Genomic DNA, 17,054 nt, shown 5'->3' on the forward strand with positions numbered 1-17,054 from the left:
CAAGTACACTGGGGTGGTGTACCATCCCCTCCTCCAGTGGATCACATTTTGTCAGAACTCTCTGATAACCCATCTGTCTTGGGTGGCTCTGCACGGCATGGCTTATAGCTTCATTGAGTTATACAAGCCCCTTCACCACGACAAGGCAGTGATCTGTGAAGGGACAATGCAGGAGACCCAGGTTCAATCCCTGGGTTGGGAAGATCCCCTCTAAGGAAGTGTCAACCCACTCCAGTATTCTTGCCTGGAGAATCCCATGGACAGAGGAGCCTGGTGGGCTATAGTTCATGGAATCACAAAGAGTTGGACATGACTGAGCAACTAACACTTGCACTTTTTTTTTAATCCCCCTGTTATGTGTTGGCGATTTGATTGATTATAGCAGTTTGTGTATTTCAACTCTTCTTGGGGTACTATCTTTTTTGTCTCTCCCTAAGAGAGAATCTATTCTTACAAGGAAGACCTGTAAGGAAATTAAATGTTGAAGGCAGTTTTGTGTTGGTTCAGAGAGAGGAATATAATTTGGGGAGTCAACACGACCCTTTATGCCCCAGTGTGGTACAGTATCCTCTCTGCTTGAGGTTCTGTTTTTTAAATGTCTTAACTCCAATGTCTTGATTAGATTCTCTTCTAACTAATTACATTCTTTGCAACTTAAACGTCTAGTTATAAAATGTCCTTTTAATTTTCTGAATTATTAATTATACAGACCTTTTATAAATTCTGATAGTTAGTCCTTACCTTTATTTCTGCTCATACTCTTAACTCCTTCTTCTACCATTCTCTCTTCACATTCATCTTATGCTGCAGTGCAGCTTTTAAAAGTTTAGTCTTTGCAGATCTCTACAGTTGATAGTCCTTGTTTTATTTGACTACCAAATTTAACACTAAACTCTTTGAGAACCATTTGTTTGGTGCTTATTTAAAGGCTTTAGAAGTACTTCTCTGTTGGTCCAGTGGTTAAGAATTCGCCTTCCAATGCAGGCAGTGCAGGTTTGATCCCTGTTTAGGGAACTGAGAAAGCCCACATACCATGCAAAGACCCAGTATAGCCAAAAATAAATAATAAAGGCTTTGGGAAGCTTTGTAACATTTCCTAAATACAGAGGAAATGAAAGTATTTCCACATTACTCAGTTTATAGATAATTATCTTCAAAACACAGACCTTGGTATTTGGCCATAGGAAAGGGTTTTTTGGTTGTTTAATGTTTTATTTTCTGTTTTCTACCATCAGTTTTCATTAGCTTTCCCCCTGCCTTTGGACTATTAAAATATGTACATGGTGAAATAAACTTACTAGGAACAAATTGAAACCCTCTGTAATTTCAGTCATTGTTACACAGCAATAAATTGGGCATCAGAGAAATAGTTGGGTTTCTATATGATCTTTTCATATTATTTTTGGGAGAAAGGAAGTGAGTGTTATTTTCAAGTTTATTGGTATTTTGAAAATACCACAAAGAGGTTCGATAGATAGTTATTTATGCTCATGGAATTTTTGCTGCTAGAAGTTTTAGCATAACCATAAACATTTTGTACTAGGTCTTTAGGAAACTTTCACTTGCTAATAAATTTTCTAATCTGCACTGAAGTCACTTAAATTAATTATTTGAAAATGTCTTTAAGTTCTAAGCTTTATTTTATGAGGTTTTCCCTGTGTTTCCTAATTGCAAATAATTGTAGACCGTGTGGATTGCTGGTCTTTATAGGCAAAGGTGCTGACTTTAAACACAATGAATGGTGTAGCACATGTGGCTCTTAGAAAACTACAGTTCATTTACTTAAAGTTTTATTTATTTAGCTTATATTTTACTTATGGACAGATAATATGCCTTTATGGAAAAGCATTTCTTGAAAGGCAAGATGTATTTGCCCAGTTCCTTGAAATTGGTGTTTTAAGGCTACCTTTTTCGAGATGTTACTCTTATCATGTAGTTGTAAAATGTTTTGAACATAGGATTATGTAAGTATAGATAAAGAAGTGCATGTTCAGTTGCAGGAATTTTCAGTGGTATCATGAGGAGAAGGTAATGTTTATTTCCCCCAAATTTTATGTTCTCTAGAGGGTATGGACACACGTTCTTCCCTGAGCACCACACCTTTCCCCTTTCCACCTGAGTCTCTCTGAACTGAGGTTTGGGCAGAAGTACTGGGGCAGCAGTGGGTGGAGGTTGGGGGGTGTTGGGGGAGAGATTGTAGTAAAGAGGAGGCACAATGTGAAGGCAGGTAGTGGAAGGTGAAAGGTCAGGCTGAGGGTTTATGCTCTGTCTTCAGCTCTACAAGAACAGACTTTTGCCAGCATGGTCACTGCTGTTGGCACCAGAAAGCATCAATAAGTGTATATCAAATAAATGAGGACATCAGTAAGTTTCCACAGACTATTAAGAATCCCTGTTCTATACACTCACTTTGAAAATCTGAGGTGGGGTGACTAAAAATCCTTACTCGAGAATACTTTATTCATTATCAGCAGAAGAAAAGTAAAGGGATAACTTGCCATGTTTGACTTTATATTCAGTACTTTCTTAAGTATATCCCAACAGACCCAATTTTATCACAGTTCTCTTTTAAGTGTCTCTGCCTGTAAACCAGGGGCTTTCCTGGTGGCCCAGAGGCTAAAGCGTCTGCCTGCAATGCGGGAGACCTGGGTTCGATCCCTAGGTTGGGAAGATCCCCTGGAGAAGGAAATGGCAACCCACTCCAGTATTCTTGCCTGGAGAATCCCATGGACAGAGGAGCCTGGTGGGCTACAGTCCACGGGGTCGCAAAGAGTTGGACACGACTGAGCGACTTCGCTTTCACTTTCACGTGTAAACCAGTTGATTGTTGCTTATTTTGGAAAGAAAAAAAGAAAAGATTTTCTATCCAAGCCTGAAGTCTTTCTTTGCGTCTGAGGGCCTCCATAGGATGCCTTTAGCCTACTTATACATATTTCTTCTACTGTTTAAAAGATCTTCCTGCTCCTGCCCAGTGTCTCTCCATAAGGTCTTCCATATGTATCTGGTTTCCTTCCTCCTTACATGCCTTTGTTCAAGCAAAGAGACCCTTCTTTCTGACCAGGAACAAATCTAGGTTTTGTGGGAATGCTCTTTAAGAAAAAGAAAATTAGATAACCAATAGGGACCTACTGTTCGACAGAGGGGACCCTACTCAGTATTCTGTGGTCATGTGTATGAGAGAAGAATCTAAAAAGGAGTGAACACATGTGTGTGTAACTGAATCACTTTGCTGCACACTGGAAGCTAGCACTACACTGTAAATTAACTACACTCCAGATAAAATTTATAAAAAAGAAAAACATTGATTTCATTTACATAATTAGAGGTGCATCTGTGCTAAGTTGCTTTAGTTGTGTCTGACTCTTTGTGAGCCTGTGGACTGTAGCCCGCCAGGCTCCTCTGTCCATGAGATTCTCTGGGCAAGAATACAGGAGTGAGTTGCTATGCCCTCCTCTGGGGATCTTCCTGAGCTGGCAATGGAACCTGTGACCCAGGGATCAAACCTGCATCTCTTATGTTTCTTGCATTGACAGGCAGATTCTTTACCACTGATACCACCTGGGAAGTCCTAATTAGAGGTACAAAAGTGAATATTTATTTACAATGAGGAAAGAAATAAAAAAAATGGCAACTCAAGAATTGACAAATACAAAATTCAGAAAATAACATAATTTTATATTCATTTGTATTAATATTTACCTAATATGTTGCTATGAAATTTCTTTCCAACATTTTTTGGCTGCTTCCACTTTGATTACCTCTTCATATTACAACAATTCTGTGACATTTTCTAAAAAGAGATAAAAAGATAATTCGATGTCTTCTATAACATGGTTGACCAAAGTATGCTTTTTGTTACTGATAGATTTTAAAAGTTTCTTTCAGCTTCACAACTGCTGTTGTTGTTGTTCAGTTGCCTAGTCGTGTCCGACTCTTTGTGAGTCTATGGACTGCAGCACTCCAGTCTTCGCTGTCCTTTACCGTCTCCCGGAGTTTGCTCAAACTCATGTTCCTTGACTTGGTGATGCCATCCAACCATCTCATCTTCTGTCGCCCCCTTCTCCTCTTGCCTTCAGTCTTTCCCAGCATCAGGGTCTCTTATGAGTGAGCGCTTTGCATCAGGGGGCCAGAGTATTGGAGTTTCAGCATCAGTCCTTTGAATGAATATTCATGATTAATTTCCTCAAGTATTGACTGGTTTGATCTCCTTGCAGTCCAAGGGACACTCAAGAGTCTTCTCTTAACATCACAGTTCAAAAGCATCAATTCTTTGACGCTCAGCCTTCTTTGTGGTCCAACTCTCACATCCATTCATAACTTTGACTTTGCAGACCTTGGTCGGCAAAGTAAGGTTGACAACTGCTATTGGTGACATGATATAAACTTGTAAGATTGTTATCAACTTTGGGAGAACTCTAGCAAGTATCCTTCATATATGGGCTGTAGGATTGCAAGGCTACATTTTCTTGTGTACTGACTACCCTGAAATACTCTTTGAATTGACACATTTGTATCATGGTATGATCTACCCTGCACATTTCTGTTAGCATGTTCAGTGGCCCAGCAACATCTTTGTACACAGGACAGTTAATTGTAACTCAGCCACACACAGAATTGACTGAGGACCACATAAATATTTACCATTAAACCTAAAATCAATATATCATCAGATTAGCTTTCCATTTAGGAATCCCCCAAGTGCCTACAGCTACTAATTCAACTGACGGGGGGATCGTGGTGAAAAGAGGTAAAATGAAAAGAACCTGTGGTTAACGATCTATGTTAAGTTTGTAAGGAAAAACATACTGTCTTTGCACATTTTATAAAAATAATTGGTCATTTGTAACAGAGTTGGAGAATTCACATTCCTAATTTCAAAATATATTACAAAGGTACAGTAATCAAAAAGAGTGTGATATTGGCATTAAGACAGGCAAATAGACCAATGGAATAGAATAGAAAGCCCAGAAATAAACCCTTGTATATAAGGTTGAATAATCTTTGACATGAGTGCCATGACCATTCCATGGGGGAAACAGTCTTTTCAACATGTGGTGTTGGGGATTTGGGGTATCTATTTGCAAAAGGATCAAGTTAGACGCTTATCTTACACCATATACAAAAAATTGTCCAAAAAAAGTTGTCAAAGTGAATTAAAGACGTAAGCTTAAGACCTAAGACTCTGAAGCTCCTGAAAGAAAACACAATAAAAGCTTCATAACATTGGACTTGCAATGGTTTTTTGGATAGGACACCAAAAACAGCTAAAAAAAGCAAAAATAGACAAACGGAACTACATCAAACTTAAAAAATTTTGAAAATTTTGTGCATCAAAGAACATAGAGTGAAAAGGTGTCATACAGAATGGGAGAAAATATTTGCAAATTGTGTATCTAATCAGAGATTAATATCCAGAATATATAAAGAGCTACAACTCAACAACAACAAAAATCAAATAACATGATTTAAAAATATCCAAAGGGCTTGAATAGACATTTCTCCAAAGTCGATAACATAAATGGCCCATAAGCATATGTAAAGACACTCAGCATCACTAATCAGCAAGGAAATGTAAATCAAAACCACAATGAGGTGTCATTTCACACTCATCAGGATGACAACTATAAAAAAAAAAAAAACAAATAACATGTTGACAAGGATGTGGATAAATTGGAACCTTTGTGAACTATTGGTGGGATTATAAGATGCCATAACTTCTATGGAAAACAGTATTAAGTTTCTTCGAAACTATGTTTTCTACATGACAAATTCCAACTCATTCTTTGAGACTCAGTTTAAAATCTTACCTCCTCTATGAAACCTTTTCTGACTTACAGCAGTTCTTTGTATTCCTAGAGCGTAACTATCTTATATCTTTATTTGTATTTTAATTATGGCACTCACTATGCCATATTTTAATTATGAATTTTCACATCTCTGTCCTTTCAGGGTGTTAAAATCCTCTTTGTACCCTCCTGGGCTTGGTTCTAGTATAGTACCTAATACATTGTAGATCCTAAAAAATGGTTCTTGACTGTATGAATGAATGGTGACTTCAGAGTTTGCAGTCTTTTTTTTTTCTTTTTTTGTCTCTGCTATCTGGCTTACAGGATCTTAGTTCCCCAGCCAGGGATTGACTCTGGGGCCACAGCGGTGAAAGTGCTGGGTCCTAACCCTGGACTGCGAGGGGAGAACCTGGAGTCTTATTTGGGTTCATTGGCCTTACTATACTTTGTGGTCACAGATTGCATTCTTATTAACAGCAGTAGCCAGTTACTTTATGATAGAAGCTCTTCTACTTTTTAATATGTTGTGCGTTCTCTGTACCTATACTTATGCCTCCATCTGATCCAGGCTATCTTCCCTCACCTAGAAGGCTATATTCACCTTCCACCTTGTCTCTACTTTTCCTCATGGTCCTTGGTAGCGTATTTTCCATAGGCAAGCCAGGATCAGCTTTTGAACATGTAACTCTGATCCTGTCTAGAGTGGTTTTAAGACTGGCATGGGTCCTTGGAATGCTTACTTTGGGAAGTTTTAGAGACTTTTGTCCCACTTTATAGAAAACATATTAAAAGGTATCCACATCCTGTATTAAATACATGGTTTTATTTATTTATTTTTTTATCATAGATAAAAGAATTTTAATTGTTTTGCTTTTGACATTCTCTGGCTACAAATAACTGACTTAATTTGTAATTACCCTAAGATTTTTAACATAGCATTTTTTGCAGAGTGAGAATTGTTTTCAAATGTAGTGAAAACTTAAGAAATGCTTACCTTAATGAATGGAGTTGCTTGGTGTTATAGTCTGAGGACACTTAAGCATTTATTAATTTTTATCATTATAATTTTCTTTCTGTATGTTGGACTTGTAAATATATTTTTTCAGATTCCAAACATTTGCCTAGACCCTCAAAAAGCTTGTAGATTCCAGGTATTAAGTGGAGAGTGAATAATGGATAAAATGGCACTGTTCACTCTCCTTTAATATTCTTCTGTGACTTTACACTCTTCTTACAATAAAATCCTTTCCTTTCTGTGACCTGCAAGACCCAGTTTGATCTACCTTCTTCTACCTTCATCTCCTACCTCTCTCCCCAGGCATCTGGCCTAACCTCCTGATCATCCTTCTTGTTCTTTGAACACTCAAGTGGTTGCTTTTCTTTTTCTAAAATTTATTTTTATTTTTCATTTCCTTTTGGTTCTGCTGGGTCTTTGCTGTTGCATAGCCTTTTCTCTAGCTTGCAGTGCATGAGCTTCTCATTGTAGTGGCTTCTCTTGTTTTGGAGCACAGGCTCTAAATTGTGGCCTGTGGACTCAATAGTTGTGGCTCGCAGGCTCTGGAGCACAAGCTCAATAGTGTGGCGCACAAGCTTAGTTGCCCCACGGCATGTGGGATCTTCCCGGATTAGGGATCGAACTCTTGTCTCCCGCATTGGCAGGCAGATTCTTTACCACTGAGTCACTGTGGAAGCCCAAGCAGTTGCTTTTCAACTCAGCTTAAATGCCCCTTCTGAGAAAAGCCTTCCTTAGCTCCTGATATAAAGTGAGTCTCCCTCAGTTTTACCATAGTCTCCCAGGTAGCTCAAATGGCAGAGAATCCACCCGCAATGCCGGAGACCTGGGTTCAATCCCTGGGTTGGGAAGATCTCCTGGAGAATGGAATGGCAACCCACTCCATTATTCTTTCCTGGAGAATTCCATGGACAGAGGAGCCTGGTGGGCTACAGTTCATGGGGTTGCAAAGAGTTGGACATCACTAATCTACTTTCACTTTCACCAACTCTTTAATTCCTTCTGAGTGAGTTTCTTTCTCCCACGAGGATATTGCTCCATGGGGGAATGAACCTACCTTATTTGGTACTGCTGTATGCCCAGCACCTAGCACAGAGTCCGACACATACAAGGCAGTTAGAATATACTTGTTGAACAAATAAAGAGTTCTATTAATAAATTTTGTAGTTTAACAATTCTTGCATTGTTGTTGTAAACTTTTCATGATCATAATAAATTATGCTCTAATCTGCTAAATTCTATTTGCTGATATTTTACTTGGGATTTTTGTGTCCATCTTCACAAGTGAAGATTGATCTATGGTTTTATTTTTTTGTATCATGTCTTAGTTCAGATGGGTATTAGGAAATACGCTAGCCTCATAGAATGAATTAAAAAAGATTTCTTTCTATTCTGTAAGTTTGAGAACAGTATGGATAATGTAGAGATTATCTGTTTGGTAGAAGAAAACCACTTGTGCCTGATATTTCAGTGGCTAGTTCTTTGAATATTTTACACATTTCTGCTGTGGGTTTTTGTTATTTTTGTAACTTTTCTTGAATTGACCTTCAGTTCAGTTCAGTCCCTCAGTTGTGTTCGACTCTTTGCGACCCCATGAACTGCAGCACACCAGGCTTCCCTGTCCATCACAACTCCCAGAACTTACTCAAGTTCATGTCCATCAAGTCAGTGATGCCATCCAGCCATCTCATCCTCTGTCGTCCCCTTCTCCTCCTGCCTTCAATCTTTCCCAGAATCAGGGTCTTTTCCAGTGAGTCAGTTCTTTGTGTCAGGTGGCCAAAGTATTGGAGCTTCAGCTTCAGCATCAGTCCTTCCAGTGAATATTCAGGGTTGATTTCCTTTAGGATTGACTGGTTTGATCTCCTTGCAGTCCAAGGAACTTTCAAGAGTCTTCTCCAACACCACAGTTCAAAAGCATCAATTCTTTGGTGCTCAGTTTTCTTTATGATTCAACTCTCCATACATGACATACAATATCCATACATGACTACTGGAAAAACCATAGCTTTGACTATACAAACCTTTGTCGGTAAAGTAATGTCTCTGCTTTTTAATATGCTGTCTAGGTTTGTCGTAGCTTTTCTTCCAAGGATCAAGCATCTTTTAATTTCATGGCTTCAGTCACCATCTGCAGTGATTTTGGAGCCCAAGAAAATAAAGTCTCTTACTGTTTCCATTGTTTCCCCATCTATTTGCCATGGAGTGATGGGACTGAATGCCATGATCTTAGTTTTCTGAATGTTGAGTTTTAAGCCAGCTTTTTTACTCTCCTCTTTCACTTTCATCAAGAGGCTCTTTAGTTCCTCTTCACTTTCTGCCATAAGGGTGGTGTCATCTGCACATATCTGAGGTTATTGATATTTCTCTCTACAGTCTTGATTCCAGCTTGTGCTTCATCCAGTCCAGCAGTTCGCATGATGTACTCTGCATATAAGTTAAATAAACAAGGTGACAATATACAGCCTTGACATACTCCTTTCCCAATTTGGAACCAGTCCATTGTTCCAGTTCTAGCTGTTGCTTCTTGACCTGCATATAGATTTATCAGGAGGCAGGTAAGGTAGTCTGGTATTACCATCTCTTCAAGAGTTTTCCACAGTTTGTTGTGATCCACACAGTCAAAGGTTTTAGCGTAGTCAGTGAAGCAAAAGTTGGTGTTCTTATGAAATTCTCTTGCTTTTTTGTGAGCCAGTGGATGTTGGCAATTCGATCCCTGGTTCCTCTGCCTTTTCTAAATCTAACTTGAACATCTGGAAGTTCTTGGTTCACGTACTGTTGAAGCCTCGCTTGGAGAATTTTGAGCATTACTTTGCTAGCGTGTGAGATGAGTGCAATTGTGCAGTAGTTTGAACATCCTTTGGCATTGCCTTTCTTTGGGATTGGAGTGAAAGCTGACCTTTTCCAGTCTTGTGCCAGGGGATCTTCCCAACCCAGGGATCAAGCCCAGGTCTCCTGCACTGCAGGTGAATCCTTTACCATCTGAGTCACCTGGAAAGCCCAAGAATACTGGAGTGGGTAGCCTATCCCTTCTCCAGGGGATCTTCCCAACCCCAGGAATCAAATCAGGGTCTCCTGCATTGCAGACGGATTCCTTACCAGCTGAGCTAGCAGGGAAGCCCCTTGAATTGACCTTGGTAATTCCTATTTTCTTTGACTATCATCCATTTTATTTAATCTTCAGGTTTATTGACATTAAATTATATGTAATTCTCTCATAATTAAAAAAAATTCTCTCCAGATCTGTAGTTATAATGTCCCTGTTCTTAGCCCTAATGTTAATTATAACTTTTCTCTTATTTTTAGTTAATGAGAACTTCCAAAGGATTATCCCCTCTTGTTAATTTTTATTTTTCATTAATCTTTAAAACTTAATTAAAAAATTTATTTTTATTGAAGTATAGCTAATTTATAGTATTGTGTTAGTTTCAGGTGTGATTCAGCTTTACATATATTTTATATATTCAGTTGTATATGTGTATATATATATATTTATAGGCTTCCTATATATATATATATATAGGCTTTCCAAGTGGCTCAGTGGTAAAGAATCCACCTGGCAATGCAGGAGACATGGGCTCAATCCCTGGGTCAGGAAGATACCCTGGGGGAAGAAATGGCAGCCCTTTTCAGTATTCTTGCGGGAATAATCCCACAAACAGAACAGCCTGGTGTTGACTGAGCACACACATTATATATATATCCAGTTATATATACGCGTGTGTGTGTGTGTATATATATATATAGATAGATACAGATATAGATATTCCTTTTCAGATTCTTTTCCCACATAGGTTATTACAAAATATTGAGTATAGGTCCCTGTGCTATACAGTAGGTCCTTGTTGGTTATCTATTTTATATATAGTAGTATTTTATATATGTGTGTATCTGCTAATCCCAACCTCCTAATTTATCCCCCCCCCCCCCACTCCCCTTTCACCTTTGGTAACCATAAATTTGTTGTCTGTGTCTGTGTCTTTCTGTTTCATTAATAAGTTCATTTATATCATTTTTTTAGATCCAAAATATAAACAATATCACATGATAGTTGACTTTTATAACTTTTCTCTTATTTTTAGTTAATGAGACCTTCCAAAGGATTATCCACTTTTGTTAGTTTTTGTGGCTTACTTCAGTTAGTATGATAATCTCTAGGTCCATCCATGTTGCTGCAAATGGCATTATTTCACTTTTGTGGCTGAGTAATATTCTTATATATATACATATGCCACATGTTCTTTATCCCATTCATCTGTTGATGGACATTGGGTTGCTTCCATGTCTTGACTATTGTTCATAGTGCTGAAGTGAACATTGGAGTGCATGTCTCTTGGTTTTCTCTAGGTATATGGCCAGTTATTTATTTTTTTAAGACAAAGTTTTTAACTTAGGTATAGTTGATCTACAGGAGGTTAATTTCTGCTGTATAGCAAAGTGATTCAGTTATACATACATATTTTTTTACATGCTTTTTCATTATGGATTATCTTAGTTCCCTGTGTTATATAGTTCCCTGTGTTATATAGTAGGACTTGTTTCTTATCCATTTTGTATGTAATAGTTTGCATCTGGTAACCCTGAATTCCCAGTTCATCACCCCCATATTCCCTTCCCCCTTGGCAACCAGAGGTCTGTTCTCAGTGAGTCTTTTTGTTTCATAGATAGATTCATTTTAAAACAAACAAAAATTTTTTGAGTCAATAAAGATACAGTCTACTCTTCTTTTGACTTTTACTTTATGTTTATAATTTGGTCTTTATTTTCTTTTTTGAGTTTGTTACTCATTTTCTAGATTTTTGGGTTAAATGTTCAGTTTGTCATTTTCAATCCTGTTTCCTCATAGAAATATTTTAGTAGTTGTTATATAATCACCAAAGATGGCAACATTGAAAGATAACACTCATTTGAGTATGTAAGTTCTGGCTTGTTTTAAAAGTAAGCTCATTTTTTGTTACATTGTATCCTCACCTTGTAATATAATTTAAAAACACTAGTTGCTAACATAAAAAAGTACAATAAATATAAATATACCAGGAAGTCCAAAATGTCTGGGAATATAGGAAAAATATGCCTTATTACACTTCTTTCTTTTAGATGAATAATTGGATTAATTGCTTTAAGTTTAGAGATAACTCACCAACAGAAAAATTCCCTGGAGGTTGAAGAAAATTAACAATCATATTATATGAAAATAGAACTAATATTTTGCTTTAAAATTTGTCCCTGTTTCTGGACTTCTTGTGCACCTTGTTATTTAACAAAAAGGAATACATATACGTTTGTATACAATAATATCTGCATTGAGGAGTGGAGACTTAGCGATATTTAGTTTTCTAAAGAAATTCTGTCCATCACTAATTAAAACAAGGCAGTCATACAGTCTTCATGCATTCTAACGTGTTGAGTATGTTCCACATAAGTAAGCTTTCCGTAACTCATCTGGAAGGTATTGGAAGGATAAAAATAGACTAAATGTTCAAAATTTCCATCCTAGGAGTTTCCTGCTTTTGCCTACATCTCAATTGTCAGTCCAGGTCCTGGCTCCTACTCCACTCTGGTCTGTGCAAAGACAGTGGAAGCGTTTACGCCATAAATATTCAGCCTGCCAGATCGTCTGGGCATTGGCCTCTGCCTGCCCTGAAACAGCTCCTTTCCTGCTCTTCTGTCAGAGTGGAAAAAGTGAAGGAGGGAGACTGTACAAAGACCCAGAAGCCAGGATGACAAACATGTGGGATTTAAAAGGGTTCATAGGTTTGTTTTCAAGGAATACAGGGCTTACAGAATCCATCCGTGCTCTGCTAGTTGGCATGTCAGATTATGCTCTGTCAGCCCAGTTCGTTTGGGGGAGTCACACTGTGGAATCTGACCCTTTCTGGTTCACAGAGATAGATGGAGTCTGATGGTCACAGGGCACATTTGCCCGCTTTCTGTCCTTTTAGTTAATTTGCTTCCTTAAGCAGTCCTTAAATAGATAGAAATGAGTGTCTGGAAACTATGTGGCTTTTATTCCTTGTCTTTGGATGACACATTTCCTCAGATCAGCCCAGCACTTCTGAATGGAAGTCTAAGTCATTCATTCATTCATTTCCCTACTATGCAGGCTAGGTAGGTGTCGGGCCCCACACAGCAGTGAAGGAAGATGTAGTGTATCCTTAGGCATACTAGGAATAATCAACTGCAAGCAAGTCCTTTGACAATTAATAAATTGCAGTTATGACCAGTGCTATGAAGAAGTAGTAAAGGAATTATGGGAGTGTTAAACAGGAAGGCCTAGTCTAGACGGGGAGGGTCAAGGAAAACTTTCCTGGGGTAATGACTTGAGATGGCAAGGATAAGATGAAACAGAACTGCTAAAAAGAAAGAAACAGAGAGTACGGTTTTTAGGGCTGAAAGGAACCAAAGATACCATCTACTGATGGCCGATCCTTACATTCCACAAATGAGAAAACTGAGGCCCAGAAGGTGAAGGGAGTTGCCTGATTAAGGTTACACAGCTTGTTAGCCCCAGGGCTAGAGATGCGAACCCAGCACGGTTTTCTTAGGTGGGTAGGGAGCAAGGTGCACTGAGTCAGAGGGACTTAGGCATGGGGGAAACCAGGCAGGTTTAGATTTAGCGCTGCCTCCAGGTCAGCTGAAGAGCTACTTCTTCAGGTTGGGGAGGGCATTAAAAGTGACTCATCTGACAGTTTGCTGTAGCATAGTTTGAGGTGAGGGGAGGAGGTACCAAACATGCATACACCTGAAACAATAAATGTGGTGATCCAGTAGTTAAGACTCCATGCTTCCAGTGCCGGGGGCACAGGTTCGATCCCTGGTCGGGGAACTTGAGATCCCGCATGCTGTGCAGCATGGCCAAAAAATAAATAAATAAATAAATGAAATAACAATTAAAATAATAAAGTAATTTTAAAAATATAAATGTGGAGTTCAGTTGGGAGACCGCTCACTGTTCTGTAGCTGTCTAGCTGTGTGATGGAGAGAAGTCACATAACCTCTCTGAATTGGAATTCACAGCTTATACTTTGGTATATTTCCTTTCAGTCTTTTCCTGTGCATTTTAGGAGCTTGTTAGAGATCAGTTGTGTCCTATATTTCACCTCAGTCTTTGAAGACGAAAGTCTCCTGTTTGGGTAAAATATTGTTTAAGTCCCCCTTTAAAGAGCAGTTTGCCAGCCTGTGCTTGCCCAAACATCCAGAGAATAACTGTAGCAAGTGAGCCAAGCTCCAGGATCTGTAAGAATCGTTAGCAACTGAGCATATTTCTATAAAGCAATAAAGGTTTTTCTATTTTGTTCATCTGTTACCCTTATGCTGTTGCCACTTTCACATTCAGTGTGTGTAGGTGGAGAGTATGAGATAACAGCGTTTCACAGATGAAAGTGGAAAAGGGCCGCTTTCCCTTTAAGGCAGTTTCAGCCCAAGCTCCCGCCCCTTTCCTGATTGACAGACCTACCCGAAGTCACATGATCCGCCTCTATTTGAAGGTCACAAAAAGCTGCTTCCTTTAGAGACAGAGGGGGAGAGAGAGAGCAAGAGGGAGAGTGAGTGTGAGAGTTAGTTCAAGCCAAAATGGCCGACAGAGTCTCTGCTGGTTTCTGAATATTTAAAATACAAAAAAACAGATAGACAAAAAGAAATCCTTTTTTGGACCTTTTTTCATTTCCATTTCTACCTTGTATGCCTCAATTTGCTGGATTTAAGCACTGCTGCACTTTATGAGGTTGGTAAATATTTTCGATTTTTTAAAACCAATTGATTTATATGGATCTTGTCTAACCGTTTTCACTAGTGGTGTTGCAAATCGACATTTGTCTAGCGTGGAGACTGGCTTCAGACATTTCGTGAATCTGTGTAAATCAGACCCGTGATGTACTTTTGGTTTGGCATTTTAGAAATGGAAAAGCCTTGATAAAATATTTAATTTTGAAGTGACTTAATTGCACTTTTAATTTATATGCAGATTTTCATCCTTGTTTGTGTCTTGCAAATAAATGAAGCTGCGAGTAATTGAAAATTTGATATTTAGAGGTTTTTTTTTAAAAAAAAAAAACAACACAGACCTCTCCCTACCCCCTTAAATCTGCTGCAAAAATTTGCATAAATATAAATGGGTTTGCATTCTTTCGGCTGCTAAGGCCGACAAAGGATCTGGGAGGGCAAGCACTACCACGGGAAAGCCTTTTTCTTTTTTTCTTAAAGCTTGGCCATCCTTCCTAGAGAGATGTAAAACCTAAAATAAGGCCTGATACATTTTAAACATCAGGCTGGGGGCGAGTGAACACCAGGAGGTTTGGGGTTTGTAGATTCCCCGGCTTGAAAACCTCCCAAGCAGTGTGTGGATCACCCCTCTCCTCTCGGCGCGCGCTCATTTGCGCTGGGTCTCTGTGTGTGTGCTTCAAATGTGCAGCCAGATGCGCTTTTATTTTGATCGTGGTTTGAACCAAATGGTGGGAGTATCTTGTAAACATGGTGTTTGAAAGATAGAACAGCTCATCACCCCGATTAGGAATTATTTCTCTCTCAGTTTCTCCCTGTGGGTTGGCCTTCTCCGTTTCTCACGGCTTACAATTTCTGTTTAATTTTATACGGATGAACTGGGCTTTTCAGCACAAATTCAGCTTCTGTATGTCTAGTTGTCTGTTTTAGCCACGTATTCGTTGTGAAATGGTCGTATCTGGTCACCTCAATAAGTAGCTGTACGTGTATGTCTGTTGGTTACCCTCGAAACTGTGTGCAGTGAGTGCCCTGAAGTTAAATTCCATTACTCCTAATGCAGGATTCTAGAAAGCCTGGGGATGGGGAGGGAAGAGGACTGAAAACTTGCCTTCTCAGAGCCACCTCCCCCGATCGTTGTGAGAGTGTGATGTAATGCTCTCGGTCTGGTGGGCTGAAAGGATTGTAGTTTGTGATGTGGCGGGGAAATAGCCCTCACCCCTGGGGAAACTACCCCATCCCCCTCAGCATATCCCTGGCTCGAAGAGGCCTTGTTTTCTTTTCTTTTTTTTTTCTCCTAATTTGTATCCTCCTGATTTATGCCTTAGCATATTGGCATGAGAAAGAGACTGTTCTTCTAAAGCTGTTACAAAGTATAGTTTAGAAAGGCCATTTAAAATATGCAAATTGAATTGTCATATCCCCATCATTAAATATGTAGTCTTGGATTAAAGGTAATTAAGCATAAATGGAATAATTTTGATCAGAAGGGAGCAGTGGGGCTTTTTTTTTGTTTCCTTTTTAATTAATCTAATTATAAGATGCTTGCTGGGCCTGAAAGTGTTAAAAAATGGAAAAAATGCTGGACCATTTTGAAAATTTGACAGTCTGCAAGAGGGTGTGTAGTGCTTTCAAAAGCTTTATTCACTGTTAAAATGGATTGGCCTCTTGTGCTGAAAATGGCCTGTTTCTTTGGGCCAATTGTTTGTAGATGAAGGGACTTTCACGCTAATTTAACAAAAAGACGTTCCATTGGAATTCATAAAGATAATTAAAGTCCTCTGTCTCTAAAGAGCAAGTATTTTATTATTTTTTTTAAATTAATGTTGTTAGTAGCAATGGAAATGAGTGGGGAAGTGACAGTTTAAATTCAGTGTAAATTTTTTTGGTGGTAGAAGTTCAGCTTTTGTGTAAGATTGGAAACATTACATTCAAAAGGTAATCTGGAACAAATTTGTCTCTTAGAAAATTTTTTTACAGCTTGAATTTAAAGGAAAAGATGTAGAAATTACCATAGTAATAGAGAGCGTTGCTTTGTGGTAGACCTGAGGAAAATTAGAGTTCTGATTTTTGTTGTTGTTTTTTTCTGAAAATGAAAGCGCTTATTTGGGGCTTTACTTGTTAGATGATTCATTTTATGCCCATTTCCTAAGTTGGCCTTACAGAAGAAGAATGAGATGAACCTCCGCTTTCCACATTTTGTCATTAGCTTGTTTTTCTGGACTATGTAAACATGTGAATAGCAGGTTAATTCAGTTTGCAAAGCGGAGGGACCAGAAGCAGGGTGCCTGCTTTCTAAGGCAAGGAGGAGAATAATATAATGAACATTTAACAGAACGCCATCTGATTCTTTGAAATGTTTTGGTAAATATTCTTCTCTCTAGACAGGTTGAGAAGTGTGATAAATAAGACCTGGTTTCACGTATGTTTAAGCGTTATGGCTCTGGTGAGTTTCAGAAGCTCAGCTGCCATTTTGGATCTAAGTTCCTGCAGAGCCAATCCTTATGGCACACCAAACTCGGGTAATTCAGGAGCAAATAAAA

At 38.6% G+C, this 17,054-nt stretch overlaps 1 protein-coding gene across 5 annotated transcripts in view; it reads left to right on the forward strand.

Annotated features, from left to right (window-relative positions):
* Window positions 1–17,054, forward strand: part of TNRC6B (trinucleotide repeat containing adaptor 6B) — a 239,505-nt gene that overhangs the window by 99,742 nt on the left and 122,709 nt on the right. The window contains exon 1 of one of the 5 annotated variants that reach the window (XM_065944383.1): window positions 14,321–14,518. The exons of the other annotated variants lie outside the window; for them this stretch is intronic. Within the exon in view, the coding sequence (XP_065800455.1) occupies window positions 14,514–14,518 (5 nt within the window). The 5' untranslated portion in view covers window positions 14,321–14,513. Of the gene's footprint in view, window positions 1–14,320; window positions 14,519–17,054 lie in introns of those variants that run through there. 5 annotated transcript variants of the gene reach the window in all.

Source organism: Muntiacus reevesi, chromosome 1, assembly GCF_963930625.1.
Source record: "Muntiacus reevesi chromosome 1, mMunRee1.1, whole genome shotgun sequence".
In the NCBI taxonomy this organism is placed as follows: domain Eukaryota; kingdom Metazoa; phylum Chordata; class Mammalia; order Artiodactyla; family Cervidae; genus Muntiacus; species Muntiacus reevesi.